The 20627-nt window shown below is 43.8% G+C and overlaps 1 protein-coding gene across 2 annotated transcripts in view; it reads right to left on the bottom strand.

Moving 5' to 3' along the window:
* szt2 (SZT2 subunit of KICSTOR complex) overlaps window positions 1–20627 on the bottom strand; it is a 292175-nt gene that overhangs the window by 156031 nt on the left and 115517 nt on the right. For both annotated transcript variants that reach the window (XM_072510616.1, XM_072510617.1), the window contains 7 exons: window positions 19933–20010; window positions 18547–18843; window positions 17808–17943; window positions 16793–16909; window positions 11824–11902; window positions 5475–5660; window positions 4551–4844 (listed from right to left, as the gene is read on the bottom strand). In XM_072510616.1, coding sequence (XP_072366717.1) covers window positions 4551–4844; window positions 5475–5660; window positions 11824–11902; window positions 16793–16909; window positions 17808–17943; window positions 18547–18843; window positions 19933–20010 — 1187 coding nt within the window. The remainder of the gene's footprint in view (window positions 1–4550; window positions 4845–5474; window positions 5661–11823; window positions 11903–16792; window positions 16910–17807; window positions 17944–18546; window positions 18844–19932; window positions 20011–20627) is intronic.

Below are 20627 nucleotides of genomic sequence, written 5' to 3'. Positions count from 1 at the left end.
TTCCCTCCAGAAAAAACCTCCTGAAATCTAACCTTGTTTTCTCTTTTCATAACATGCACGTCTCTGGTTTGCACTGGTTTAACTAATCCAAATATGCAATTACAAAGAACAAAGAACAAAGAAATGTACAGCACAGGAACAGGCCCTTCGGCCCTCCAAGCCCGTGCCGACCATACTGCCCGACTAAACTACAATCTTCTACACTTCCTGGGTCCGTATCCTTCTATTCCCATCCTATTCATATATTTGTCAAGATGCCCCTTAAATGTCCCTATCGTCCCTGCCTCCACTACCTCCTCCGGTAGTGAGTTCCAGGCACCCACTACCCTCTGCGTAAAAAACTTGCCTCGTACATCTACTCTAAACTTTGCCCCTCTCACCTTAAACCTATGCCCCCTAGTAATTGACCCCTCTACCCTGGGGAAAAGCCTCTGACTATCCACTCTGTCTATGCCCCTCATAATTTTGTATACCTCTATCAGGTCGCCCCTCAACCTCCTTCGTTCCAGTGAGAACAAACCGAGTTTATTCAATCGCTCCTCATAGCTTATGCCCTCCATACCAGGCAACATTCTGGTAAATCTCTTCTGCACCCTCTCTAAAGCCTCCACATCCTTCTGGTAGTGTGGCGACCAGAATTGAACACTATACTCCAAGTGTGGCCTAACTAAGGTTCTATACAGCTGCAACATGACTTGCCAATTCTTATACTCAATGCCCCGGCCAATGAAGGCAAGCATGCCGTATGCCTTCTTGACTACCTTCTCCACCTGTGTAGCCCCTTTCAGTGATCTGTGGACCTGTACTCCTAGATCTCTTTGACTTTCAATACTCTTGAGGGTTCTACCATTCACTGTATATTCCCTACCTGCATTAGCCCTTCCAAAATGCATTACCTCACATTTGTCCAGGTTAAACTCCATCTGCCATCTCTCCGCCCAAGTCTCCAGACAATCTAAATCCTGCTGTATCCTCAGACAGTCCTCATCGCTATCCGCAATTCCACCAACCTTTGTGTCGTCTGCAAACTTACTAATCAGACCAGTTACATTTTCCTCCAAATCATTTATATATACTACAAAGAGCAAAGGTCCCAGCACTGATCCCTGTGGAACACCACTGGTCACAGCCCTCCAATTAGAAAAGCATCCCTCCATTGCTACCCTCTGCCTTCTATGGCCTAGCCAGTTCTGTATCCACCTTGCCAGTTCACCCTTGATCCCGTGTGACTTCACCTTTTGTACTAGTCTACCATGAGGGACCTTGTCAAAGGCCTTACTGAAGTCCATATAGACAACATCTACTGCCCTACCTGCATCAATCATCTTAGTGACCTCCTCGAAAAACTCTATCAAGTTAGTGAGACACGACCTCCCCTTCACAAAACCGTGCTGCCTCTCACTAATACGTCCATTTGCTTCCAAATGGGAGTAGATCCTGTCTCGAAGAATTCTCTCCAGTAATTTCCCTACCACTGAAGTAAGGCTCACCGGCCTGTAGTTCCCGGGATTATCCCTGCCACCCTTCTTAAACAGAGGAACAACATTGGCTATTCTCCAGTCCTCCGGGACATCCCCTGAAGACAGCGAGGATCCAAAGATTTCTGTCAAGGCCTCAGCAATTTCCTCTCCAGCCTCCTTCAGTATTCTGGGGTAGATCCCATCCGGCCCTGGGGACTTATCTACCTTAATATTTTTTAAGACACCCAACACCTCGTCTTTTTGGATCACAATGTGACCCAGGCTATCTACACCCCCTTCTCCAGACTCAACATCTACCAATTCCTTCTCTTTGGTGAATACTGATGCAAAGTATTCATTTAGTACCTCGCCCATTTCCTCTGGCTCCACACATAGATTCCCTTGCCTATCCTTCAGTGGGCCAACCCTTTCCCTGGCTACCCTCTTGCTTTTTATGTAAGTGTAAAAAGCCTTGGGATTTTCCTTAACCCTATTTGCCAATGACTTTTCATGACCCCTTCTAGCCCTCCTGACTCCCTGCTTAAGTTCCTTCCTACTTTCCTTATATGCCACACAGGCTTCGTCTGTTCCCAGCCTTTTAGCCCTGACAAATGCCTCCTTTTTCTTTTTGACGAGGCCTACAATATCATTCGTCATCCAAGGTTCCCGAAAATTGCCGTATTTGTCTTTCTTCCTCACAGGAACATGCCTGTCCTGTATTCCTATCAACTGACACTTGAAAGCCTCCCACATGTCAGATGTTGATTTGCCCTCAAACATCCGCCCCCAATCTATGCTCTTCAGTTCCCGCCTAATATTGTTATAATTAGCCTTCCCCCAATTTAGCACATTCATCCTCGGACCACTCTTATCCTTGTCCACCAGTACTTTAAAACTTACTGAATTGTGGTCACTGTTACCGAAATGCTCCCCTACTGAAACATCTACCACCTGGCCGGGCTCATTCCCCAATACCAGGTCCAGTACCGCCTCTTCCCTAGTTGGACTGTTTACATATTGTTTTAAGAAGCCCTCCTGGATGCTCCTTACAAACTCTGCCCCGTCTAAGCCCCTGGCACTAAGTGAGTCCCAGTCAATATTGGGGAAGTTGAAGTCTCCCATCACCACAACCCTGTTGTTTTTACTCTTTTCCAAAATCTGTCTACCTATCTGCTCCTCTATCTCCCGCTGGCTGTTGGGAGGCCTGTAGTATACCCCCAACATTGTGACTGCACCCTTCTTATTCCTGATCTCTACCCATATAGCCTCACTGCCCTCTGAGGTGTCCTCTCGCTGTATAGCTGTGATACTCTCCTGAACAAGTAGCGCAACTCCGCCTCCCCTTTTACATCCCCCTCTATCCCGCCTGAAACATCTAAATCCTGGAACGTTTAGCTGCCAATCCTGCCCTTCCCTCAACCAGGTCTCTGTAATGGCAACAACATCATAGTTCCAAGTAGTAATCCAAGCTCTAAGTTCATCTGCCTTACCCGTAATGCTCCTTGCATTAAAACATATGCACTTCAGGCCACCAGACCCGCTGTGTTCAGCAACTTCTCCCCGTCTGCTCTGCCTCAGAGCCACACTGTCCATATTCCCTAGTTCTCCCTCAACGCTCTCACCTTCTGACCTATTGCTCCCGTGCCCAATTAGATCAACGCAATCTAATCCCTTAATCCGTGTTAAAACCTCAATAAAATCTCCCTGAAGTCTATACTTTGGGAGTAAAATGATTCCATTCTCTCATCTTGTTGTAGTAAATAAATTGTTTTAAACTAGATCCATCTAGTGGGCCTCTTCTTGTCTATGCTACATTAATACTAATGTGCCCTTTAAAACAGTGGTGTGTATGCAATTTCCTTATGACAATTTTCAACCAGTGCTTAAAATAAAGGTACTTTTAAATATATTAATTCCTGGGATGTGGACGTCACTGGTTGGCCATCATTTATTGCCCATCCCTAATTGCTCTTGAGATGGTAGTGGTGAGCTGCCTCTTGAACTGCTGCAGTCCATGTGGTGTAGGTACACCCACTGTGTTATTTGGGAGGGACTTTGACCCAGCAACAGTGAAGGAACAGCGACCTATTTCCAAGTCAGCATGGTGTGTGGCTTGGAGGGGAACTTCCAGGTGATAGTGCTCTCAGGTATCTGCTGCCTTGTCCTTCTATTTGGTAGCAATCATGGGTTTGGATTGTGTTGTCGAAAGAGCCTTGGAGAGTTTCTGCAGCGCATCTTATAGATGGTACACGTGGCTGCCAATGTACATTGGTGGTGGAGCGATTGAATGTTTGTGAATGGAGTAAAATCAAGTGGACTGCTTTGTCATGGTCTTGAGTGTTAGTGGAGCAGCATTCATCCAAGCAAGCTGGAAAGTATTCCATTACAATCCAGACTTGTACCCCTTGGTGCTGGACAAACCTTGGTGAGTTACTCACCACAGGATTCCCAATCTCTGAACTCCTTTTGTAACCACAATAGTCCAATTCAGTTTCTGATCAATGGTGATCCCCACAATGTTGAGAGTAGGGGTTCAGCAATGGTTATGCCATTGAATGTCAAGGGGCAATGGTTAGATGCTCTCTTGTTGGAGATGGTTATTGCCTGGCACTTGTGTGGCGTGAATGTTACTTGCCAGCCCAAGCCTGGACATTGTCCAGGTCTTGCTACATTTGGACATGGACTGTTCCAGTGTCTGGGAGTCGCAAATGGTGCTGAACACTGTGCAGTCATCAATGAATAATCCCACTTCTGACCTTATGATGGAAGGAAGGTAATTGATGAAACAGCTGAAGGTGGTTAAACCTAGAAATGTTTGCACCTGAAACTATGTTAACCCCATGGTTGCATACCATGTTTCTATTGCATTACAATTATATCTAAAATCCTAGCCAACTTGAATAAAATAATTTTAACAGCATACATTGGAATTCATAGCTTATAACCTGCTTGTCACAGCAGAAGCCAACTCCAATAGAATTTACTGATCAACCACACGGAAAATATTCTTACGACTACTATTTTAATCAACGAAACTCTCACTTCAAACAGCCTAATGATCCAATTATCACCTGACAGAAAAATATTTACCTGTGACTTATCTTCGTGTTTCTCTCCTTCAATCACTGACAACGCTGTCGCCATTTCCATTAGTTTACTCCAGTTTTCTGCCCGCTGGTGGCAGATCAGAGCTACCTCGGCATCTGCACTGTCATCACAGGCCACTGCCACACAATCACTTTCCAGACTATGTTGTGCGACTTCTGAGGAAAGTTTCTGCACTGCTTCTATTCTTTGTGCATGCAAGCGACTCACGGACAGATAGTAGAAGTTATTTTCCTCCTCATTGAGGAGGTACCCTGGAAGGTTCATGCGTTTAAACTCCTTAAAATGAAAACATGGAAAAAGCAACTGTTAAAACTAAAATTGTCAGAAAGATAATTAATCATTTAGCATACTTGTTTCGATTAATTTAAGATATAGTCTGCTCCTAATCATGAGCATATTCACATGCTGTCGGTGTTATATGATAGCATGAATTGCCTGTTTGAGAGAGCTGAAAGAGGACTTTCCTCGTGGGTGATTAAAATTATTTTATTCTGAATAAGAGTAAAGCAAAGTCACCGCAGTCCCAGCTGACCAGAGGCTGCTTTCCCCTTTGAGGGGAAGAGCTGACTGGTGGTGATTTAACCTAAGGATCACCAAACTTCAGGCGAGGGCAAGATTGAGAAGGCGAGGCCTTCATAGAGTATACAAATTACAGCTACGTAACAATTGCATTTTCTTCAAATCAGGATTTTTAAATTCTTGCCCAACATCCGTGTTGTCTCAAAATATGTATTTAGTGTCTTAGTAGTTTGCTTCCTCACTCCCATGCCGGTTTTATTTGCTGATTAAGTTAGGAATAATGATCACATCTCGCTGCACATCTCGCTTGGTCGGAAAAGTTCTCTACAAATGATGGATTAAGAATAACATTCTACTCTGCCAGCCACAATTAAAGTTTCTTCGCACCTCTTTAAATTTCTCCAGTGACTGCTCCGGACCAAAGACAAACTTTAAAGGAACCTCTTCGCTGTGGCATCGTGGTCTGCCCTTTGATCCCAGCACATGATCAGACACTTTCTGTAGGGTAGCTAAAGTAATATTTGTTGAATGCCGCAGAGCTGAAACAATCTCATCTTCCAGAAGCCAATGGATCTAAAGAACAGATGGCAATACAGAATGAATTGGAAAACCAGACACCTGTGGAAATTACGGAAGATAAAACTTTACACAGTCCTTATTAAATTCAGGTACTTAAAAAAAGAAGCTAATCATGGGGGCAGCACGGTAGCATTGTGGACAGCACAATTGCTTCACAGCTCCAGGGTCCCAGGTTCGATTCCGGCTTGGGTCACTGTCTGTGCGGAGTCTGCACATCCTCCCCGTGTGTACGTGGGTTTCCTCCGGGTGCTCCGGTTTCCTCCCACAGTCTAAAGATGTGCAGGTTAGGTGGATTGGCCATGATAAATTGCCCTTAGTGTCAAAAATTGCCCTTAGTGTTGGGTGGGGTTACTGGGTTATGGGGATAGGGTGGAGCTGTTGACCTTGGGTAGGGTGCTCTTTCCAAGAGCCGGTGCAGACTTGATGGGCCGAATGGCCTCCTTCTGCACTGTAAATTCTATGATTCACAGACTATTTTAAGTAATGTGAAACTTAAACATCCATCATAATTGTGCAGAACCCAAGGGAATAATTAAAATTGATCAATAATTGCACTGCAGTTCAATATCAATGAAAGATTCAACTAATTGGCATCGCAATGATGTTGTCATGTTTCGTGTGCAGTCCAGAGTTACTATTAGTAGGTTGTAGAACTGGGAACGTCCCAGACAAAGTCAATATTTTCTCATTCGACAAACATTAGGCATGCTTCAGTAAACACTCAGAAGATGGATCTTGACTGATCTTTATATGGGGCTGGTTTAGCACACTGGGCTAAATCGCTGGCTTTTAAAGCAGGCCAGCAGCACGGTTCAATTCCCGTACCAGCCTCCCAAACAGGCGCCGGAATGTGGCGACTAGGGGCTTTTCACAGTAACTTCATTGAAATCTACTTGTGACAATAAGCGATTTTCATTTCATTTTACATATTAACTGGGCCACTGACAAAAATCTTTAAATATGCTTTTAAGGGTCTTGTGGCCTTACTACCACGCCTTGGGAATGATAAGATAATTTGAGTCAACAGCCAGATCTAGGCCCCAGGAAATCAACTTTCACGGCTGGATTTTTTGCTACTGTTTAACAACAGGTTTTCTTAAACTCTGCAGAGTGATATTCAAGCAAATGCTCCGTTTTTTGACCCAAGTTATTGATTATTACGATGCATATGCAGGAGCAAAATAAGAAATCAAACAGGTGAGTCTAGGGATATTAATATGGTTCGGTGGATTGGTTAGTCAAGGTTTGTGAGGTGCATATGGCCCCAAGGTCATTGGACACTACAAATATAGGCTTCCACCTAGCTGACCTTTGGCAGGACAGAGTGACACGTGACTTTGCCCTCTCCACCTAGAAAATCAGAGACATAAATATGCACCATTCCAAACTACCACATCCAATCCTACTCAGATGCTCCAGATCATGGCACACCATATACTTTCTCACAGCCTCTATTAGATTATGTTGCACGCATGGGGTAACAGAGCACTTCGAAAATTAGAATATACGCAGGCAGAGTCAACATGGTTTTAATTAAAAGGAAGTCATGCGTGACAATTTTATTCGAACTCTTCAAGGCTGTAATGAGCAGGGTAAATAAGGGAGAACCGGTGAGTGTAATGTATCTGGATTTTCAGAAAGTATTCAGTTAGACACCACACAAGAGATTGTTACACAACATTTGGGCTCATAAGATCAGCGGTAGTATACGAGCATGGATTGAGGACTGGCTAACAGATAGAAAGCAGAGTCGGAATAAACAAGTTATTTTCAGGATGGCAGGGTGCAACTAGTGGCGTGTCACAAGGATTAGTGCTTGGACCTCAGCAATTGATGTCAATGACTTAGGTGAGGGGGCTGAGTGTAATATATCCCAGTTTGCTGACATTACAAAGCTAGGTGGGAAAGCAAGTTATAAGGAGGGCACCAAGAGGCTGCAAAGGGATTTAGGCTGAGTATGTGGGTGGACAAGGAGGTGACAGGTGGATTAAGTTGTGGAGCAGTGTAAAATTATCCACTTTAGTAGGAAGAATGAAAAAGCAGAATTTTTTTTTTTTTTTTTTTAAAAAGGTGAGAGACTATATGTTGGTACTCAGAGGGATTTGGGAATCCTTGCACACAATTCACAAAGTTAACAGGCAGATACAACACACAATTAGGAAGAAAAATGATATGTATGCTAGCCATTTTCACAATGTGAAGTGTAGGAGTATGGGAGTCTTGCAGCAATTATATTTATATTTCAATTATATTTTAATTTTTTTTTTAATTCTAGTTTTACTACAATTATATAGGACTTCAGATGACACCATACCTGAAGTGCTGTGCAATGTTTTGGTGTTGTTAAAATTGGGCCTTAGAGGGGGTGCATTGAAGGTTCATTACATTGATTTCGAGGAAGAGAGAGTTGTCTAATAAGTAAAGATTGAGTAGAATGGACTTATATTGCCTAGAATTTAGAAGAATGAGAATTAATCTCATCGAAAAGTTTTTTTTTTTGTAGTTTTGAAGGACAGATCCTTGGTTGGAGAGTTTAGAACCAGGGCCAAAGTACAAGGATAATGAGCATGGAATAAAACAGATACAAAATTGGCTGACTGACAGGACACAGACAGTAGTAGTTAATGAAAGTTTCTTTGGACTGGAGAAAAGTTTAAATTGAGTTCGCTAGGTGCTGGAGTTTGGATTCCTGCTCTTCCTGATATATATTTATGACCGAGACCTCGGTGTACTGTACAGGGCACAACTTCAAAATCTGCAGATGATACAAAACTTGGAAATATTGTAAATACTGGTGCAGCACTTCACAAGGATATAGACAGATTTGAGGAATAGGTGGACAAGTGGCAGATTAAATTTATTGCACAGAATGTGAAGTGATTCATTTTAAGTCGAAGAACCCAGAGAGAGCAAAGAACAAAGAACAAAGAAATGTACAGCACAGGAACAGGCCCTTCGGCCCTCCAAGCCCGTGCCGACCATGCTGCCCGACTAAACTACAATCTTCTACACTTCCTGGGTCCGTATCCCTCTATTCCCATCCTATTCGTGTATTTGTCAAGATGCCCCTTAAATCTCACTATCGTCCCTGCTTCCACCACCTCCTCCGGTAGCGAGTTCCAGGCACCCACTACCCTCTGCGTAAAAAACTTGCCTCGTACATCTACTCTAAACCTTGCCCCTCTCACCTTAAACCTATGCCCCCTAGTAATTGACCCCTCTACCCTGGGGAAAAGCCTCTGACTATCCACTCTGTCTATGCCCCTCATAATTTTGTATACCTCTATCAGGTCTCCCCTCAACCTCCTTCGTTCCAGTGAGAACAAACTGAGTTTATTCAACCGCTCCTCATAGCTAATGCCCTCCATACCAGGCAACATTCTGGTAAATCTCTTCTGCACCCTCTCTAAAGCCTCCACATCCTTCTGGTAGTGTGGCGACCAGAATTGAACACTATACTCCAAGTGTGGCCTAACTAAGGTTCTATACAGCTGCAACATGACTTGCCAATTCTTATACTCAATGCCCCGGCCAATGAAGGCAAGCATGCCGTATGCCTTCTTGACTACCTTCTCCACCTGTGTTGCCCCTTTCAATGACCTGTGTACCTGTACTCCTAGATCTCTTTGACTTTCAATACTCTTGAGGGTTCTACCATTCACTGTATATTCCCTGCAGAGATTATGTAAAATAAAGGATATAATTCTAAAGGAGGTGGAAGAGCAGAGGAACCAGGGTGCACATGTGTATAAACCACTGAAGGTGGCAGAACAGGTTTAGAGGGTGGTTAAAGTATTCAGTATTCTGGGCTTTATTAATAGGGGCATAGGGTACAAAAGCAAGGAAGTTATGTTAATCTATATAGAATAGAGGTTCAGCCTCAACTTGAGCATTGCGTCCAGTTCTGTGCACCACACTTTAGGACAGATGTGCAAGCGTCAGAGAGATTGCAAAAGTAATTGATGAGAATGGTTTCAGCGATGTACTGCGGCTGTTTTCCTTGACAGAGAGAAGGCTGAGAGATTTGATAGAGGTATTCAAAATCATGAGCAGTCTTGACAGAGTAGTTAGAGAAAAACTGTTCCCATTGATGGAAGGATCGAGAACAAGAAAACATCAGATTTGAAGTGGAGATGCCGGCGTTGGACTGGGGTGAGCACAGTAAGAAGTTTTACAACACCAGGTTAAAGTCCAACAGGTTTGTTTCGATGTCACTAGCTTTCGGAGCGCTGCTCCTTCCTCAGGTGAATGAAGAGGCATGTTCCAGAAACATATATATATATATATATATATATAGACAGATTCAAAGATGCCAGACAATGCTTGGAATGCGAGCATTAGCAGGTGATTAAATCTTTACAGATCCAGAGATGGGGTAACCCCAGGTTAAAGAGGTGTGAATTGTCTCAAGCCAGGACAGTTGGTAGGATTTCGCAGGCCAGATGGTGGGGGATGAATGTAATGCGACATGAATCCCAGGTCCCGGTTGAGGCCGCACTCATGTGTGCGGAACTTGGCCACAAGCTTCTGCTCGGCGATTCTGCGTTGTCGCGCGTTCTCCAAGGCGGCCTACAGGACGCGCGACAACGCGTGACAGGAGGGAAAACCTTTCCACACAGTGAGTGGTGAGGATCTGGAATGCACTGCCTGAGAGTGTGATGGAGGCAGACACAATTTTACAAGATGGGATTGGATAATTAAAAAAAAATAATTGGATGTTTCCACTTGTAGGAAAAGCTAGAACCAGAAGACACAACCTCAGGCTAAGGGGACGATCCTTTAAAACAGAGGTGAGGAGGAATTTTTTTCAGCCAGAGGGTGATGAATCTGTGGAACTCTTTGCCGCGGAAAGCTGTGGAGGCCAAATCATTGAGTGCCTTTGCAACAGAGATAGATAGGTTCTTGATTAATAAGGGGATCAGGGGTTATGGGGAGAAGGCAGGAGAATGGAGATGAGAAAAATATCATCCATGATTGAATGGCGGAGCAGACTCAATGGGCCGAGTGGCCTAATTCTGCTCCTATGGCTTATGGTCTTATTATCTAAAAGGAAGAATGTACAGGGCCCAAGGGAGGGAGGGAGGGGGGGGGGGGGGATGGAACCAGGCGAATTTCTGCTTCAAAGAGCCAGCACAGACACAATGGGCTGAATGGTTTCCTTCGGAGGCGTAATCATTCTGCGGAGTGGTCATATAATATGAGGAGAAATGTCTTCAGTCAAAGGGCTGTGAATCACTGGCATTCTCTCTCAAGGATTTGGATGCTCAGTTAATGCAATACTGAATTAATTCGCTTTTTGGTCACAAAGGGTGTTAAGGGATATGGGGTTGGATTCTCCGGCCTCCCAGACCCAGGTTTCTCGGCAGTGGGAGGTGGCGCACCGTTCACTTGTGGCAGGATTGTCTGTTCCTGCCGCTGTCAATGGGAATTCCCACTGAAACCACCCCACACCGCCAGGAAAGCCACGAGCAGGGTGCACTGCCAGTGGGGCCAAAGAATCCCGCTGCCAACGATTGGCCGGAGAATTCCAGCCACAGTGGCCAGGAAAGTGAACGGAATCCAGAATTTCAGCTGGCATCTTACTGTCTGGTGGAGTAGGCTCGATGAGCTGAATACCTAATTCCTGCTCCTAGTTCTTATGTTTTATGTAAAATCCACCTCTTTGGCGAAGCTTTTAATGCCCTCATTTAACATCTCCTTTGGCTTGGTATAATCTATGTCTGGTTATACTTCCGTGAAACGCTTTGGCACATTTTGCTATGTTAAAGGTGTCATAAAAACATGAGCGCTTATTGTTGCATGTGCACAATGAGAGAGGATGTTATCTGAAAACATGAGCAGAAACTGTGATCTCACCCTGGTCCTCTTGGAAGCTTTCATTTTTCATCCTTATTAGCTGAGCAGGGACATGGGAAACGGGTCGGAAATTCTGCCTTTAGATAGGTATCATACAGTAAAAAGCAGCTGGAGAGAGAACACTTTGAACAGCTTTTGTTGATTGCACTGAAATGTTTTACAATATGGGTGAAGTTCCAAATTCTTAGATCTATGGTTTGTGCACCATGCTGATACAAGGGGAATTAATGGAAGCAGTGTGCCTTGCTAAAACACTCAATAGGCTGCTAACAACTCAGTAATTACTGTTTCTTGACAGTACCTCCTCCATTGTAGCGAGGACAGCTTGTTTGTGCAATGTGGGCAGCTTGGACAGTGGATCACACAGAGCCTCCGCAATCCTGAAATAAAGTAACACAAAGCTCAAGGATGAGCAGACATCTACTTAAGACAGCGATCAAAATCCCGTAAACACTAAGGAGCAGATTTCTTGCACCTGGGTTCTGCACCTGGGTTATTGGATCGCCCTGACACAACGAATACAGGAAAACATGTTTCACAGCAGCACAAGCCTGTCAAAAACGCCTGCTCGATTTCCATCCCTTCATTTAAATAGTAGGACGATTAGCTGAACTCCCTCATGGGCAAGTGCTCCCCATTTCTCATGGAATCTCAGTGCTTAGGCGATCGTATAGCCTCAGGCGCAAGAAGAGGAATCTCCACCCCTCATGCCTTGTACTAGTCACAAACTCCTTTTAAAGGGGGGGCACAGTAGCACAGTGGTTAGCACTGTTGCTTCACAGCTCCAGGGTTCCAGGTTCGATTCCCGGCTTGGGTCACTGTCTGTGTGGAGTCTGCACGTTCTCCCTGTGTCTGCGTGGGTTTCCTCCGGGTGCTCCGATTTCCTCCCACAAGTCCTGAAAGACGTGCTGTTAGGTGAAATGGACATTCTGTATACCTGAATAGGCGCCGAAATGTGGCTACTAGGGGCTTTTCATAGTAACTTCACTGCAGTGTTAAAGTAAGCCTACTTGTGACAATAAAGAATATTATTTTAAAAATATGATCTGGTTCAAGTCAGAAAAGATTGGTACAACTTATCGTAAATTTCCCTTGTGCACAAAGTTGTTGTTCCAGGGCAATATGTAATAGATTTAGCTTACCTACTCTGACTATTGACCCAAATTTTTGACATTTAACATTTGCATGCACAAGAACAGGTTATTTGACCAATTCAAATAGAGGTGGATGTAAAAAGGAGTTCTCTCGAAATTGTTATCCCACAAGAACTAAATGATCTTCTTCAATGAAGACACCCCGTAAAGGCCCATGTATCAAATAGTGTTTCATGAGCAAAATGGTCATTTTAGAAGTGCTTAAATATAGAGATTACTCATTGTGGCAGTCTACAATTATTTCCCCCTCCAGTTATGAGTGAAAGAACGAATTTGCATTTACAGAGTGCCTTTCCCATTGGTAGAATGTCCCAAAGCACAGACAATGAAGTACTTTCCAGTGTAGGCGATGTCTCACAAACGATGATATTCAGGAGTTAAAGCTGGCAAGTATGGTGCAAGTGCAATAATACTACAGCCATAAATAACTGGGAATCCTTCTATAAGAAGGCTGGTACAAAAGAAAATATGAAGGGCTGCATTTAAACAAAGCAAGGAGAAAATTACTTGCAAGGAACATTAATAATAATAATAATAGCAAAACATCAGAACCGGACGCAATTGTGCCAGTGAGGAACCATGATGTGGTGGGAGTTTCAGGACTACAACTGAAAATGAAAATAAATATAACACCCAGGGCTTAAAGAGTGTTTAGAAAAGGACAGATTGGATAAAAAAGGGAGGTGTTTCAGGAGATGACCTTGGAGATAAGAACATAAGAACTAGGAGCAGGAGTAGGCCATCTGGCCCCTCGAGCCTGCTCCGCCATTCACTGAGATCATGGCTGATCTTTTGTGGACTCAGCTCCACTTTCCCGCCCGAATACCATAACCCTTTATTCTTCAAAAAACTATCTATCTTTATCTTGAAAATATTTAATGAAGGAGCCTCAACTGCTTCACTGGGCAGGGATTCCATAGATTCACAACACTGTGGATGAAGAAGTTCCTCCTAAACTCAGTCCTAAATCTACTTCTCCTTATTTTGAGGCCATGCCCCCTAGTTCTGCTTTCACTCGCCAGTGGAAACAACCTCCCTGCATCTATCCTATCTATCCCCTTCATAATTTTATATGTTTCTATAAGATCCCCCCGCATCCTTCTAAATTCCAACGAGTACAGTCCCAGTTTACTCAACCTCTCCTCGTAATCCAACCCCTTCAGCTCTGGGATTAACCTAGTGAATCTCCTCTGCACACCCTCCAGCGCCAGTACGTCCTTTCGCAAGTAAGGAGACCAAAACTGAACACAATACTCCAGGTGTGGCCTCACTAACACCTTATACAATTGCAGTATAACAACCTCTCTAGAGATGAAAGGTATAATTTTATAATAATCTTTATTGTCAAAGTAGGCTTACATTAACACTGCAATTAAGTTACTGTGAAAAGCCCCTAGTCGCCACACTCCAGCGCCTGTTCGGGTTCACAGAGGGAGAATTCAAAATGTGAAAATTATCGTCTTTCGGAACAACCTACACAATCAACTGCTGTAGTTAAGAGTTTAAATACTAAAAAAAAAATCCAAGCTAAAATAAGGGTCTGTAAGGACTCCTTGTGCAGAATAACTTGCACTATGAAGAGATGGGAAGACTGAAAAAACAGGAAAGCTATTGTAGTGGGAGACTTTAATCAGTCTAATTATAAACTATGAAAAAGCCAGGCCCAATATTTATGGGAAGACAGGGACAGAGCGAGGAGCACAGTTGCCAGGGGCAGGTGATAAGAAATCCTGGGAATTATTTAACACAGGAACTCATTGTAACTTTTTTGTTCCCGTTTCCAACCAACAGCAGTCCAGATTGACAGCCTGAAAATGAAAATCGCTTATTGTCACAAGTAGGCTTCAAATGAAGTTACTGTGAAAAGCCCCTAGTCGCCACATTCCGGCGCCTGTTCGGGGAGGCTGAGTGGCTGTTGGATAAGAAAGCCAGCAGCATGTGGCCACATTTCCTCCAGACAAATGCTGACTTGAAACATGGATAAAAACATACATAGGAAAGCAGGAGGAGAACATTCAGCCCTTCCGAGGCTGCTCCACCAGTCATTGCGACCATGGCTGACCATCAAGTTCAGTACCCTGATCCCACCTTCACACCATATCCCTTGATCCCTTTAACCAAGAGCTAAACCTAATTCCTTCTTGAAATTACACAATGTTTTTGCAGCATCTACTTTCTGTGGCAGTGAATTCCACAGATTCACCACTCTCTGGGTGAAGAGATTTCTCCTCGCCTCCTTCACAAAAGGTTTATTCCTTATCCTCAAACTATGACCCCTAGTTCTGCACTCCCCCACCATCAGGAACATTATTTCTGAATCCACCCTGTCTAATCCTGTTGGAATTTTATAAGTTTCAATGAGATCCCCTCTCACTCTTCCAAACTCCAACTGACTTTGTCTCTCCTCATATGACAGTCCCGTCTTCCCAGGAATCAGCCAGGTAAAACTTTGCTGCACTCCCTCCATGAAAATGAAAATCGCTTATTGTCACAAGTAGGCATCAATGAAGTTACTGTGAAAAGCCCCTAGTCACCACATTCCGGCGCCTGTTCGGGGAGGCTGTTACGGGACCATTCAGCCAGGAGGAATGACACCAAAACTGCATACAATACTCCAGGTGTGGCCTCATCAATGCCCTATACAATTGCAGTAAAACATCCCAATTCCTATACTCAAATCTTCTCGCTATGATGGCCAACATACCATTTGCCTTCTTTACTGCCTGCTGTACGTGCACACTAACGATCAGCGGCTGATGCCCGAGGATACCAAGGTCTCACGGAGTATCCAACTCTCTCAATTTACACCAATTCAAATAATAATCTGTCTTCCTATTTTTGCTACCGAAGGTGATAACCCCACATTTATTCACATTATACTGTATCTGCCACAAATATGCCCACTGACTTGAAAGGTCACATTTGGTTTCTGTGGATCGTCAGGTTGAAAATGTGACAAGTTGAACACTGCCAAGTTCATGATAGATGTCTCTTGCAGCTGGCATTAATTGGGAATTACCAAACTCCCAGTCACTTTGACTCCATGACCTGATTTGTCCTGGATGGTGTTAACAACACTCTAGAAGCTCAACACCATCGGGGACAAAGCAGCTTACTTGATTAGCATCCCTTCCATAAATATTCACACTGTCCATCACTGAGGCACTGCAGCAGCATTGAGTGCTATCTACAAGATGCACTGCAGGAACCCACCAAGGTTGCTTAAATAGCACCTTTCAAACCCCCGACCATTATCATCTAGAAGGATTTGGGCAGCAGATATAATGGAAACACCACCACCTGGAGGTTCCCTTCAAGCCACTCACCACCCTGATTTGGAAATATATTGCCATTCCTTTACTGTCGCTGGGTCAAAATCTTGGAACTCCTTCCCTAACAGCACTATGGTTATGCCTACACCTCATGGACTGCAGCGGTTCAAGAAGGCAGCGCACCGCCACCTTCTCAAGGGCAATTAGGGATGGGCATTGATTGCTGTCCTAGCCAGCGAAGCCACATCCCTTGAATTATTTTAAAAACAACTTCTTCCAGGAATTAACAGCCCAAGTAAATTGCATTTTGGCTTTCAAAAAGATAAAGTTCCACTCAAGAGGCTAGTAATTAACCTCAAAGCTCTGAGGTTTAGGGGTAAAGTGTGGAAAAGCAAGGTAAATGACAAATACAAGTATTGCTGAAGCTCTACTGGCATTCTTTGTGGTTCTCCAGCACAGCCGCCAACTGTTACCAAATGAATTTGTTCCTTAAGATCATATTTCGAAGGGTCCGGGTTGTAGATCAGTTAGAAAACCTGAAATTCCAAGCTAGGCATAGTCTGTGGAACAGGCATTCTTATGGTGTTCAGCATGTGTCACTTATGCTGAAAAAAACATTTTTGATTCGAATTTTACATTGGCAAAAGATTTTCATAAACCACAGCATACAGTCTTAGATTTTGTTCTGGAATATACTGCTGATATTTTGCAATTTCCATTTTTGACACAGTATTCTGCTCATACTGACGATCCCAAATTGAAATGGATTGTGCATGTTCTGAGAACAACTGAGCAACAATTTCAACTGGATGAATTATTTTGCAATAGGTTCTCAGCAGACTACCTCTCGTCCGTGGTAGAGACCAGTCGATCCATGTTTTGCATTATCTCGTCATCAGATCGATATGACGACGGCTGTCCTGGTGATCGGTTCATGGAGCTGCTGCTTTCAGATGTGTACCTTGGCATGGTGAGAATGTTGCAAAGCGTTACACTCACAAAAAGCACACACAAATCAATCTGCAATAGCGCAGCTTTCCTGGGAAAAGTACTACAAAGTCAATGTAGCCTGAAATCGAGTATCACACACAAACATCTGCTCATGTCTCGGACAATAACTCAAGCACAGCTTGGGCAGGCAAAGGGATTTCCACTTATTTCTACACGCCCACGCACATAATCTAAATGACAACACTGTATTACCGTGATCTGATTAGTGTGGCCTCATTGTGGAAGCAGCTCATGAGACTAGACATTTTTTTAATAAGCTGTTTTCACTGGTTGGGGGGGGCGGGAAGAGGTTAACAAAAGGTTACATACTTAAGACGATCACAGCAATAACTGAGAAGCATGATAAAATGTCTTTTTTTATACAGAGGGCAGTTAAATTGTGGAATTATTTGTCAGAAACTTGCTGAGAACAGTCCATTCATGTTTCTTGAAAGGGAGCACATTGCTTGACAAGAGGCACATTAGAGAGTACAGGGAGTGGGAAGCAGGCTGGAATTAAACTGGGTGGTTCACATGGAGAAATGCACCAGTGAAATCTTGATGGGCCAAATGTCTGTTTCTACGCTGGAATATTCTATTGCCTTTAATTAAAAGCGCATGGATTATTTGCTGGATTGTTTTCCCGATGATTGGCCCAGTCAACCGTCATAACTTTATTAAGGTGTCTGCTATGGCTAAGTGGTAGCACTCTCCTTTCAGAGTCAGAAGGTCTTGAGAGACTGGTGTACATAATTAAAGGCTAACATTCTTGATTAGATGTTAAGCAGAGGTCGCAGATGCAATACTCACTCATACACTAAGCACTCTTTAGCTGAAACTTGCAAACTAATAATAGATTCTTGACCTACCTATGGTGGTTTTCATGGGTAGGCATAATCTCAACTTCTAAAGGAAGAGTCAGCACAAAGATGTCCAGCGTGACAACTAGATCATTTAGATCAATTGATTTGACGGAGAAGTTCTCCAGGCAGCTGATAATTTCACCTAAATGAAGATAGTGCAACAATTAGAAAGGATTTCCTGTGTTATAACCAATCATCAATGAGATGGGAAACCGATTCTCCAGGAAGCACAAGAGTTTTGCAATGTTTCTGATCTAAGCAGCTAATTCTCTGGCAGGGAGCAGATAATTTACTGTCCCCAAAGTATTACAGACTCATCTGCCCCGCTAGTCTCAGCTAGACAAGGTAAGAGATCCTGTACTCCATCAAACTGTTAAAATGCACATGCTGACCACTCGTTTCTGGTCAATAAGAAGTGAGTGCTATTCACGCCATTGCATAAGACAATGTTACTATGAAACAAGTCAAATCTCAATACCTGTGCTGAGCGGTGTGGCCTGGGTTTGCATCTAAACGTCTCCTAAATAACTACGTCATCACAGGTTGACAGGCTGGAAGAGTAGGGAAAAGGAGAAGGCCAAGCGCCTTCACCTCATAGATTGCACATAAAAACCAGGCAAGAGGATTGCAGCCCACCCTTTCAATGACAGGTGTCACAGGGAATGGAAGTAAATTGCAAAATAAGCTCCAACAGGAACACATTATTCCCCAAGTTTCTATTTTAAAAACTAAGCTCTTCACTTACCAAGGCAAGTGGGCAGTGACTCCACTGGTATGGATTCTACTGAGAATGGCCCGTGGCACTTCTTCCCGCCAAGTGAACAAGTGAGGTGAACAAATAATGGTGGCATTTCCTGATCAGCAAAGTCTTGCTCATTCAAAGAATCTCCCCCAAGAACACTGAACGAATCATCATCCCTGTTCACAGTGTTGGTATCTGAGAGCGAGTCTACATCCTGTAACTCCTTGTCAGATCTTTCCCGATATTCCACCTCCAGATCTGGATCACTCTCTGTCACTATGCCATAACCGGATGTATTACCTATTGGATTTCAGAAAGTGAAGTCGCACCAATGTAAATTTTGAAGTTAATTTATCCAACAAAGACCTCAAAACTTAACATTTAAAATTCTAGCTGACAGCTCCCAGCTGAAATGGTTGCGACTGGACGCAAACCTGAAATGTTGGTAACCAAATTCAGGAATCATACCAGTAAAAATAATATCTTTGAAAAGGACTGGTAAGTGTGTTAGAACTGTATTATTTCACCTCAGGGTTCAGTAGGAATCATGGCTAAACTATTGGAATGGCCATCAGCAATCTCTTTGATTAGTTTGAGTGTTCCTAGGTAAATTGAGAAACCTTAAACCAATTCCCCGTGAGTCCATACCGGAGCGTGGAGGTGACAGGTCTGGGTGAAATGGGGCAGCCGGTTTGCTGGCAGGCCTCCGACTGGACGGCGAGGATCCTTCAAGATGAAATGGACCATTTAAAGGGGCAGCTTTATGTGGACAAAATGGACAGCAGAACCTTGGAGAAGCTTCAGTGGATGGAAGAAAATGACTGAGGGGGGGGACACCTGGATCATTGCATTGCTGAGGTGCCGGTCACATTCTCGGGACTTACAGGATGGCGGCATTGCAAGATCCCACAGTGAGAATACCCCAGTGACCTGAACATTGGCCCAGACATTGGGGGATGTGTCTGGACTCTGGAACAGTACAGCCTCAGGAGTTAGCAACATTTATTTTTTATTGTAAACCAGAAACATTAAACCTGCCTCTGAGCAGCCACAGTGAATTATTTTTTTAAAAATCTGTCCGAATTGGAACTATCACTCGGATAATTCAGGCTGCTACGGGAAAGGGAAATGACATAATGATGAAGCAGGAATGTCCAGAGTTTGGAATTAATTCAAATTATTGGCACGATTTTGGACTTTTACTTGGTATTCAACTCATTTTATTTAACCTGTAAGTGGTAGATGCAGACAATAGCCACACTATTTAGAATAAACTCCATTCCCCAAGTTAATCCTGTAAACTACCGATTCAGAACCAAACAATCAATTACATCAGTGAATGCAACTGAATTAAACCACGACATACTGCGAAATTCCCAAACACCTTACCCTCCTCTCCTGCATTCTCCAACTCGGACAGGTCATTTTCTTCACTCTGTTTTCGTTCTCTTTCACCTTGATAAAGTTCTTCCTGTACATTTCAGAACAAAGTGCATTGAAGAAAATCTCGATTGGAACAACTCCAGTTCTTCTTATTCATGCTGGTAGATGTTATTAGATTCCCATTTTTTTTCCCCCCAAAAGGCACATGGCTTTAAATACAAGCCACTGGTCTGGGCCTGCTAAAATGGAGATGCATCCAAATGAACATGACTTTGTGTCCCTCTCAGAAATGCACCCCACACCCTCACCCTATCTCCATGACGACAGCTGATTTTCCAGCCTTGGAGGCTCTTGCATGCTGGAGACTAGATCCTGGGTCGTACAGAGCCACTGATCCTGGATTGAGGGACCAGAAATACCCGCTTTGGGACCCGTTGCAGTGGAAAGAAGAAAGCAGCTATTAAACTAATATCTGTTTGGACCTGCGGTGGCAGCGGTTAGGAGGAAGCCGCATGTTGGAGGGCTCCCGCACGAGAATTGATTTTACGGAGTTTTGATGACCCGTTCCAGGAGCAACGTTGGATTGAACACGGGCGTGAAAAAGGAGGCTAATGAAGGTCCGTCAGTGGGTGGAAAGGTTGGCTCAGGAACTGGAAGGAAGGTGGAGGCTGGGGCGCCGGGTGAGGCTGCACTGCTCACGG

This window comes from Scyliorhinus torazame, chromosome 7 (genome assembly GCF_047496885.1).
Source record: "Scyliorhinus torazame isolate Kashiwa2021f chromosome 7, sScyTor2.1, whole genome shotgun sequence".
Classification (NCBI taxonomy): domain Eukaryota; kingdom Metazoa; phylum Chordata; class Chondrichthyes; order Carcharhiniformes; family Scyliorhinidae; genus Scyliorhinus; species Scyliorhinus torazame.
The sequence above is the reverse complement of the archived record's forward strand: the minus strand, read 5'-3'. Positions and strand labels throughout refer to the sequence as shown.